At 37.7% G+C, this 11,272-nt stretch overlaps 1 protein-coding gene across 1 annotated transcript in view; it reads left to right on the top strand.

Moving 5' to 3' along the window:
• Nucleotides 1-11,272, top strand: part of LOC126873692 (protein split ends-like) — a 174,381-nt gene that overhangs the window by 158,032 nt on the left and 5,077 nt on the right. Inside the window, exons 3-6 of the mRNA XM_050634816.1 lie at nucleotides 7,761-8,238; nucleotides 10,220-10,504; nucleotides 10,766-10,916; nucleotides 10,990-11,203. Of these exons, the coding sequence (XP_050490773.1) occupies nucleotides 7,761-8,238; nucleotides 10,220-10,504; nucleotides 10,766-10,916; nucleotides 10,990-11,203 (1,128 nt within the window). The remainder of the gene's footprint in view (nucleotides 1-7,760; nucleotides 8,239-10,219; nucleotides 10,505-10,765; nucleotides 10,917-10,989; nucleotides 11,204-11,272) is intronic.

Genomic DNA, 11,272 nt, shown 5'->3' on the forward strand with positions numbered 1-11,272 from the left:
AACGCGTGTTCCATCCCTTGCCAAATCGATCTATTTTCCTCGATTTTGATTTTCTATAAGCTCGATAATCCATGATGTTGATTCCATTTGTTGACATCTCTGAAATTTTCCAAAACCAAAAGATCTGGATCGATGTTTCATCCAGCTATTTTACTTCCTGTTTTGCGGAATTCATCGATTTAACGAATAAGCATCTGAATTACCGGAGACGCGTAAAATACCGTATACGAATTATTCGTTTTTAGAATCATACAGATTTCCACTACCTGTTCGCGATGGCACACGATTTTCTTCTTCTGTATCTGGCGGCTGGTTGGTTCGATGTCGACCGAGGAATACTCTTCCTGACGTCTATTTTAATTTAAGTTACAAAAGACTACTTAAGAAGTTGAGTGAAAGACGAGAGATAAAGGAGGTGGCGGGCACAAGATGAGATTACCCAGATAGATAGAAAGTTTCGTAGCTACGATAATAATATCGCTAGCATGCTGCATAGTATACAAGTCGTTTATTATGTTTAATGCGATAAATTTCGTTGGTAAATGGGCGAATCAGGGGAGGTCGGTTTCGCGTTTACAACAGAAAAGAATTAAGGCTTGTCCTTGTCGTGTCGCGATATCCTTATTAAAACCGATGCGCGCGTTTCGATGTTCTCGAAATAAACAAATCGAACGACATATACATTATTGATCGTACAACGCGACCCTGTTAAAATTAATACGGCCGGTAAAACAATTTCGAGAGTTATTTATTATTTTTTGCTGGCGAATTAATCAAAATGCGCTGGACAACTGGCGCGCGCTCGCGGGGATGACTTTTCCTGTAAAATTTAATTGAATTCAGAGTTGCAAATAATTTATAAATGGTAATGCAAAATTTATGTCGACCATTCGCGCAATAATCGGATGATGGAGCAATATAAAAATAATTTAACGCTCGTTGCCCGTATATAACAGATTTTAATAAAAAAATTCAGATTTTTAATAAGCTTGGTGGAACAAGCGGCCGCTGCCATTGTTCTCCCGATTATGGTAAAAACAAACGAACGTAAAATCGAAGTGCAAGAGCTAAAGATTGAAGGGTTGGTTCGTAACAAAGACGACACTGTCCTATGTTTATCTTCCTGCAGGAACGCGAATACTCCAACATTTTTCATTTCAATCTTTTCGTACAAAATATTTGGAGAATATAATAAATAGGAAACGAATAAATAGGAACGATAAAACAACTTCGTATCTGATGCAACAGTGGTTTTTATTCGAGAAGGACGTTCTCAAAACCTAGAAAAATCTCTGAGGATAATTGGTAATCCACGAAAGATCGAATACGCCAAACAGCAAGAGATAACAAAGGAGAGATACAAGGAAGAAGGAGGTAAGGGATTACTCAAATTAGAAATTACTTTTCCTGATACACACAGCGAAAGTTCATTAACAATTCTTAGTATTCTCTGCCGAGCCACAAACATCATTTGGACCTTTGCCATAAAACATTCCCCGAGACGTTTTACCCTATCTTTTCGCTGGTTTAGCAGTTAACTGTGAACCCTTCTCATCCTGTCCCTTGATATTGGTTGTTAGCCTGCGCAAGAATTGACTTAATCCATCCACGCCACTCTTTAATGGCCGCTCAGAGATATGAAATCGTGAAACAAGACCGATTCTCTTCCGCTTGACAGATGTTGCCGGAATGTACGTATATAACGTCTCTGTTCACCGATATGAATGGATTTTTCATCGTGCCAATTTTTCCTCCTTACCATATCGCATAGAGTATAAAGGATAATGCACGATGGAATTGACGAATCGCGCGAGCTTGATAAAATCTTAATCGAGTACATGCTTGTAACAATTACTCGAGTGTAAACACGCCATTCGAGCGAGCTGCGATGTCCAGCTATTATTCACGCGATATCAACGGCCATTGCGAACTGCAAAGGAAAAATTTACGAGAATAATGTGCTATTTACGATAAAACGCGTTATCGGATATTATTCTTTCTTCTTTAATTGATTTACAGCCGCATTAATCACCGCTAATGGATTATTAGCAGACTGAAGACATTTATGTAAATGTATAGTCGAAAGAGTGGAACCTGGCCAGAGATTTGTTTCATTTACTAAATATTATAACGAGCGGTACAAGTACTTTGGATATTTTATATACCTTTGCATAATTAAATCTTCCATAAACGTAGCGTCTCACGGTTGAAATTATAAGGCGAGTTTCGTAATCCTTTAAATTTATTACAATCGCTTTGTTTCGACGATTTCGCCAGCTCTGATGTTTGATTAAAATTTATTAAGCTATCTTTGATTAAAATGTTCGATTAAGATTACGAACGATATTATTACGGTATTATTTAATTCGTACGGGATAAAATTTCATCCATTGTAGCCATCTGCCAATGTGGGATTAGATGGCACACAATAATTTTTATATTACGTAGAAGATATTATACTTTGTGGGGTCGTTTAGTCTCCGAGAATTGATAGGTTATCGGTGTGTTTAGGGTGGCAGCGAATCCCCATAGCAACGTCGGAATACATTTCCACATGATTCCGTGCATACTGTCCATGTCATGAGTTTGGGGTTAAATCTGCGTCTGTATCTGTGCCAACATTGCACTACCTTCTGGCACATTGTTGCCCTTACACATGTGCGCTGGTTTCCCCTCGCTGCGCAACCCTCTCTCACCCTTTCGCCCTGTCTCTTTCTCTCCGTTGACCCCTTTAATCCCGCTATCGCCTTGTCTCTCCCTAACCCTCTCGCCCTACCTCTCTGGTTGACTCCCTGGCTCTCCCTCTTCTAGATACACATCTCGGATATGTGCAGTCAAGGGGAATACTCGGCTGCATAGAGAGAGTTTGTCTCATCTTCTAAATGTACAGACGACGGAAGTTAGCTAAATTTTAGAGGTGTAAAACGACTCGGTGCCGCTCTCGTTTCATAACAATCGTTTTATTCTCTCGCAAGGAACACATGACTCTTTCTATCTTTTAATTTTATCGTTTTCGCCTGATTAAAGTTTCTCTTTCTCTTTCGCTTTTGTACAGAGTATTCTGCCAATTATGGTAGAATTATCGACAGGGGGATAATTCTACGTGAAAAAACTAATCGAAGCTATAGAACTAAATTGTTTCGTGCGACGTTTTATTTTTGTGAAAGCCAACTTGTCTAAGTCCAGACTGGACAGGAGCAAATAATCGATAGAAGGTTATACAACGTATGGAAATAAGTTGAAAATATAGATTATAACTTTCTATTTTCTCGATGGCCTTAAAACGGTACAGTTTTATTCCACGTTCTGACTAGACAAATTTTCAAATTCAGTTTCATTGGAAACGTTGCACCGTATGAAAAGATTGTGTTTTATATTTCTCCATGTGGAATCACCCCCTTGTCGATTGTACTATGATTGCCGGGACGCTGTATATTTTCCTAGTTCCTTCGAGCAACCATATTTCTACGGGTAAACATGAAGGTGTAATAAAGAGTCGCGGAAAGGAAGTCACGGACGTTTGTTTCCCACCAGATATATTTTAATATTTCAAGATACTATAAACCTTAAAATGTAATTTCCTCTGGTAGTTGTTTCTTTGCGAAAAGTTTACGCCTCAAACAGTACGTTCGTAGCTCTGTTAAATTGAATTTTGCAAGTGCATACTTTGCCGGAGGGCTGTTTGAAATATGTGCGTTTCAATGTTCCGCCATAAGATTTATTGAAATATCCATTCAGCTATTAATAAAACGTAACTTTAACTGCCTCTGTGTTGGTGTTGGTTTCATTAAAAATTTTCAACGGACCCGGGAAATTTACTTATGCATACACGAGCAGCTTGCATCTAAATCGCTCGTCTTAACATAAAGCAGCTGTTTAGCTTAATTCGGGATAATTATTGATAATCAATGAGACAGAATCTCGATGATACGAGAAGATCCGTACACTATACCGAAGCACGTATCTATTATGTACTTGCCTCTAAATCACTCGTTGTCTCAACGCTTAGGAAAAGCAACCGTTTAGCAGCTCAATTCAGGGCAGTTATCGATTTTTAACTAGACATGATCTCTCGGTAATGCGAGAAAATCCCATAAACGTAACACCAGAATACACTGTTAATTGCATTATACGCAAAGAAGATATTTTCATTAATGCGTAATTCTGCCCTACTTTTGATATAGCGTAGTACTAATTAAGTAAGTATAGCGCTAGTGTCGCGTCGCTAGTCATATAATTAATTTTATAGTCATTTCTATTCACAGCCCTCGTACCACGACTAATACGACGCTCTTTGATCGATGTTCCCCGCTATCCAAAATTTACAGTTGGCTAATTGCATTTCACGTAAGTGCTCGGCCTAGACGATTGAAAAGTAAGAGATTACCAATTTGGAGAAACTTCGTCCGGGGATGGAAGTTTAAAACTACATTTAAATATTTAAATAGAATCGAGTTGCGAGTTGAACTCCCGCCATCAGTTTCACTACCAGCTTTAACGTGATTACAAAGTTGCCGCAGTTTACTCGCTCTCTAGAAACAACGGCACCGAATGTAATACACGAATAATCAGACACGATTTCGTATCTGATAACAAACGGTTTTGTAGCCGTGGGCAAATGATGCAAAAACTATCGAGGGATTTAATTAAAACGATATCTTCGTGTTAACGAAATCAATAAGGGTGAAAGGGCAACGAGGGGCGAAAGGGAAGAAGAGAGAGGGAGAGAGCTATTGGCAATCCGAAAAGTCAATAGAACGTAGAGGAGAACCCTCTTAGGAAATCATGACAATAAATACACGAAGAGGCGAGTAGAACAAAGGAGAGAAAAAAGGCATTCATGTCGGAAGATTCTTCTTTGTGCTACGCGTGATACTTCTCGGTTACAACATTCTGTTCTATCGTTTCCCGCGTATCCCAGCGATTAAGACGAAAAGTTTGTTTTCAGAGTCGTGATTCAGGGGCGGAGAACACGAAAGAGAGCGACCAACCATACGGTTGGTATCGGAAGCACGAAGGAGACAGGGAAATGGAACGGCGTAGTAAAGAGAAAATAGCAAGATTTTCTTTGAGATTGACAATGAGAAGAAACGAGCGGCGATGAACGTGACCAAAAGAGGCAAATAAATCTGTTGCGAAGCGCATTAGTAGCATTGGGACTGACACGCCCTCGTCAATAGCCTCTTGTAATTATCAAAAAAATACGTCTTTTTTTCTGATACACTGCAGATTTTTATACGAATTAACTGGACCGTTCCTTGATGAAACATTTCACAAATTAGAAGTTAACGAAGACGCGTCAATTTTAGTTGCTTTCAGTCCTTGTACATGTAAATATGATATAATTTATTTTTAATAAAGAAATGATACGTAAAAACACAGGGTACTTTTCGGTACATTATTTCAATCAGCAAATTAATCTGGTGATTGTATATTAGAGGGAGCGGAGAAAGCGAGCGAGTAGGTAAAGTAGCAAAGAAAAGATGGTACAAACAGGAGGGCAAATAAGTGACCAAGGGTGAGGGAGTAAAAAAGAAGGGAGGTAATGCTGAAAGCTGAAAGAAGAAGAGGTATAGAGATGGGAGAAGAAAAGATGGAGAGTGGGATATGAACGAGGGACGAGAGAAAGACGAGCAATAGGTAGGAGGGGAAAAAGATAAGCAGAGGAAAAGAGAAGTGGAGTGGCGAGAGTTGAAGCAGGGCACGGATGAACACGGAGCTAAAAGATGAAAGTATAACCCAGGCTACAGTGACTTACAAACTAAATAGAACATCATATCGTAACATAGACGAACAAGTATATATTTAAATTCTGTTTCCAATTATAATTAGCCATATCTCTTTAAATATGGCCCCATAAAATATTGAGATTTCTTGATATAATTGACAACCAATTGCTTAATTTTTTTTTTTTTTTTTTTTTGATGTCTGAGAAATATATGCTCGTATTAAGCTTGTTTCTGAATAGCGTTTCACTACACTAATAAAATTTCAAACCGGTGGTATACTAATAAGAAGTGTCTACAAGTGGTCGAATACTTTGGTGAGTCTGTATATGTTCTTTGAATAGTATAAAACGATATTGTCAAACTTAGCAGTGGTTCCATTGAAACATCCAGCATCTTACAGCTAACTCTGACTGGCAGTTGAAGTGCAAGGGGTTAAAACCCGGCCATTTTACTTGGCTCAAGGCTCTTTTCGCCGTGGGTTAACGGATTTACTCGCAGAGCCACCGGTTCAAGTGCATCTCACAATTGCCCCTCGTTGAATCTCAATTCTTTCCGGACGATTCGATTTGCCGCTAACGAATCTTCCAGTTATATAAGCTAATTGCGAAGGAACGTCGTAGAGAACCGGGCGATGTTAATTAAATATAACATCATACTTCGCGTTGTTTGAATAAATACAGTTATTTCAGTCTTGGATAGTTGGAATTGTTTAACTCGTTATTAATTAAATGGCTACGTTTTCAGTTCATTTTATTTTCTACGATTTGATTTTCCGCTCGTCTTATGTTCATTCAAAGGTCGAGGAACGATGAAAAAGAACAACATTAATACTTAGTCGCGCTGTACGTTTACTTTTCTTGTTTGATTTATAGGCGTCCAACGTCTCGGTAATAAATTTCACACCAATGTTTACCTTATGAGTCATTACTAGCATTGTTCGATCTTCGAGATACACGAAGAGCGCGTATGGCATTTATCATCTATCATGTTCTATCATGCAATTTCAGCCATCTTCGGATATTAAATTATTTACTCGAAAAGAACTTTTTTATTTCTATAACTTTATACTTTATTACTGTCATTTGCAATCTTCCTAACGTATGTACTTATACTTTAAGCTTTAATGGGTACCAATATCCTACAGTTGAATTAAATCCCACAAATCAGCAGATCCAAGAGTTAGTTGAAACTTTGTGAAAATAACGTCGCCGCTGGCATCAACGGACAATTAAATTATCGCCGAAGCAGAGTAGGTAACGATGCACTCGAGGTACAACATAAACCACGAGTTACGTTGGCTGGATTATGTGTATACATAACGAGCACATAGGTGTGTTAGCCGTACACGCGACAAGTAGATCTATGTACAGGACAGGTCAGATTATCGGGAAGTTTAAGTAGCGCAGGGACTTGACCGTGCCTCCACCTGTCGATGAAAGGTCGGTAAAATAATACTCTAGATAGGTCTCACTGGTAAAAGAGGTTCCTGCATCCTCGGACAATAGAAATCCCGAAAGTTTCCATGGAAATTGCCTAACTTGATTATCATCTTGTTTATCTCCCTTTTCTTGTTAGGTAATTTATTTTAATTCAACAAGTAATTTAATTTAATATAAAAACATTGTTTCAACATGCCCTGCAAGTTTTATCGTAAAGAAAAGTTGCATGATGAAACACATGGAGAACTTTTCGTCCTACTTTTAGAAGATATAGTAATACACAAAAGTTTCGAGGAAATACATATTTATAGAGTCTATAAAAGCAAGTTTGAGGAGAAGATTTAATAACGGAATAGGGGTCACTTAAATGATAAGTTAGTGACGTAACGCGGATAATAGCTCGTACTCGCTAAAGATCTTGTGATTACGTTTATCTATAATAAACGCTCTTGAATCACGCTTTAAAATATAATTTATCGATTTCTATAAATTATTCTACTCTTTTTTTTTATATCTTTCTATTTTGTACCTACTAAATTACTAATTATTAAGCAATTATTACTATAAAAGGAAAATATTTGTCTGATTGCAGGACGAAGTGCTGACGATATCGGAAAAGGTGGTCGTGCGGGTTCACGATCTCGTCACCTGGTTATCGCCTACGTTGGAATGGTCGTGGGGTCGCGAGGTGTCTTATCCACCGTCCCCGACGTCATCTCCGGCGAACAGTCCGCTAAGGTATGAAATACCACAACCTCAGGTGCTCACCGATCCTGGCATCGATTTCTCAGACGTCGATAAGCAACAGAAGGAATACGAAAGCAATCACAACACAAGGAAATCGGATTGTATTTCTCAAACGAAAGTGGTCGTGCTCTCGTACCCCAGGTACTGTCGATATCGAGCACTGTTGCGTAGGCTCGAAGGTGCCGAACCGTCTTGGCTTTGCTCGTCCATAGCAGCTGCACTAGGTGGATTCACCGCCACACCAGGTACGAGGGTACTCTTCTGCAGAGATACCTTCGACTACCCGGACCTTGAAACTCATGAGCTCCTCTGCAATCACCTAGGTACGCGCTCAATTGTTAACCTATTAACCCACTACTATTATCTGACTTTATTTACCTATTTATCGAATATTTTTCTATTTAATTCTATAATTTACCAATTACCTATTTTAGCTACTTTATTTATGTATCTTACTATTAATATTTAACCTCTCTTAAGTATCAAAATAAAGTTATTCCCTAATCCAATTAACAGGACAACTAGAGCTTATTTTTTTTTTAAGAAGTCAATGTACTGAACATAATTCGTTAATCTTTAACTAAATCGACAAATACTGTCCGCTAAGTAAAAATTTTATTCAGTACCCTGTTTATTAAACATCAGATACCATGCTGTTCTTACGTGGTAATTAATAATTATTCATAATCATAATATAATTAATAATCATTGCGTAAAGTAGATACATATTAATTTCGGCAATTTTGGGTATCATTTACCGACCGAGATTAGCTGCACGTAGTCACAGCAGACGATTGCATAGACTAGCTAAAGACTAGAGAAGTATTTAAAAAACAACAGAACGTGTCGAGTAAAGCTAGCGGGAAGAACGTTATTGTAAAGTTCCATCGTGCACGACGTGTTACTTTATTGGAAAGATACTTTGTAACCATAACAGCGAAGGTCATAATCCGGATTAATACATTCAGTAGAACAAACATCCATCTACAAATATCAATCGAACTGTTCTGCTAGGATTTCTAGAAATTTTACCAGTGAAGGTGACAACAGTGATGGTGTGACTTTGTATATTGTGCACATTGATTGTTTCGTTTATTTAATTTTGACGCCGTTATAGACAGACAATGACTATTTTAATGAAGATTAAAGAAAATAAAATTGTGTATTTTCGAGTTGCTGGTGAGTAAAATTATCGTGGTTCATACAAAAGATATAAGGAATGACTTTCTGGACAGAGTTTGTATTGAAATGTGATACGTACAAGTGAAATGGATATAGAAACTTATAAAGAAACGATAACAATATCATATACTGATCTATATTGCAAGTGTCCAGTGTAAAATGCGTACAGTGCTAAATTAAGTTCGAAAACTAATAAATGTACTTTTTTGGTGAGCAGTCGATGGTTGAAGGTGTTCTTCTTTAATTTTGTTAAAATTAGCCATATGGCATTGATATAAACAATTACATACATATATATGTTCAGCTCTGGTAATGTAAAGCAGATAGAAATATGAATTATAATTTGAAAATATTCGTTATGTAGTAAAACTAACCTTGTTATCCTACAATAACATAAAATATTATATACATCATATTATTACTCATAGTAATTACAGTTTTCACAATGCACATATCGATTTGTTCGTTTTGTACGTTTCAAACTTTTGTGACGAAAAATTTCACGAAATATAATGTTCTTTCTTTGTTGCTATTTAAAATGATTACTTTTTAAATTGTAATAACCAAGGTTATTTTATATTCACATTTTGCGTATAATTTCGACTCGTTACGGGAAATAAAAAAATTTCACGCGATCCTAATGGCAGTCTTTTTACTTGAAACGGAAATCGTGCGAGACGTGAATTGTCCCATTATTAATTTAATTCCAATGGTAATCATCATCTTTTGTGTGTATCGCATTAAAACAAACAGTAAGACTTTTAATAACCGTCAGATATTAAAGAAGAACATTACGGTATCGTAAACGTATAATGTCTCATATATGTATTTACCCAGTAATCCAGAAAAACACGATCAGGAGTATATTTTTCTTAATCTTGCCACAATATAGCAAATATTAAGTAACATCATACATAACGCAACTATTAATTTCTTCTAACAGATTAGGAGTATCTGATAACAGAAATGCAAGAAATCTTAAGGAGATAAAGAAATACTTGTTTTCTAAATTGCTTTCTCGATTCTTCGTTATTTTATTGCATTCTTAAAGGTTTAATCTAATGAGAATGATTGAATTAAAAAAAAAATTATTTAAATAAACAATGTAAAATAATGTTTTAGCGCCGAAATTGAAAGGAAGACCGAGAAGGAAGCGTAAAAAGCGTAGCGCATCGCCAGGAGAATCGAGCAACGAGAGCGAGGCATCCGTGGCGTCTACCTCGAAGAGTGCCCCAGCGAGTTCGAACGTGGTGGTACCGAGCGTTGGAAGGCCACCTTCGTCGGTAGTACGACGAAGCGAGCGAAAGACCACCGCCGAGGAAAAGAAATTCCTAACGGATGTGCAGAATTTCATGAACTCGCGGGGTACGCCTGTCGGAAAGATGCCACTGCTGGGCTACAGACAGAGTCAGTATCTGTGTGACGTCTTTTTTTTTTTTTTAATTGGCGGAAAACATTTTTAGACTCCTTTAATTAAGATCTCATATCTTCGCCTGCGTACATATAAAAACATATTAATATATTGTAATTTAAATTGAAACAGTGATTGGTACTGTTCGAAGCTGATCTACAGCAGTGTTTCCTTTTGACAAACTCATACGTTCCTTATAATAAATGTTCTAAAGATACAACGAAGATATCGGACTAACAATGTTCTTTTGTTTACAGTCGATCTCTTCCTATTTTATACGAAAGTGCAATTGCTCGGTGGCTACGATTCCGTCAGTGCTGGTCGACTCTGGAAGAACATTTACGACGACATAGGTGGTAATACAGGATCCACCAGCGCTGCGACTATCACTCGACGGCATTACGAAAGGTAAAGTATTCGAATGATTTTATATACTAGTGATCAAGTTAGTGACGGTCTATGGAATGGGTCGTACGAACAGGTTGCTGTTACCCTATGAGAGGTATCAAAGAGGAGAGGAAGCGAAAGTTAGACTAACACCCGGAAGGCGAAGTAAGAGTAGCAGCGTGTCCGAGGAGTCCGAAGATAATAAGCAAGAGACGAACGATTCATATCCATCGGAAACGCCTCCCCCTGTAGAAACGAATGTTACTGCTACAACTCCTCCCCTTCAATCAATTGTATCGTCGGCAGCAGTAAGTATCGTCGAGATACTTCATCATCTATACTTTATACGATGCTCGTTCATTGAATAATACGAGCGA

Source organism: Bombus huntii, chromosome 15 (assembly GCF_024542735.1).
Source record: "Bombus huntii isolate Logan2020A chromosome 15, iyBomHunt1.1, whole genome shotgun sequence".
NCBI classification, from domain to species: domain Eukaryota; kingdom Metazoa; phylum Arthropoda; class Insecta; order Hymenoptera; family Apidae; genus Bombus; species Bombus huntii.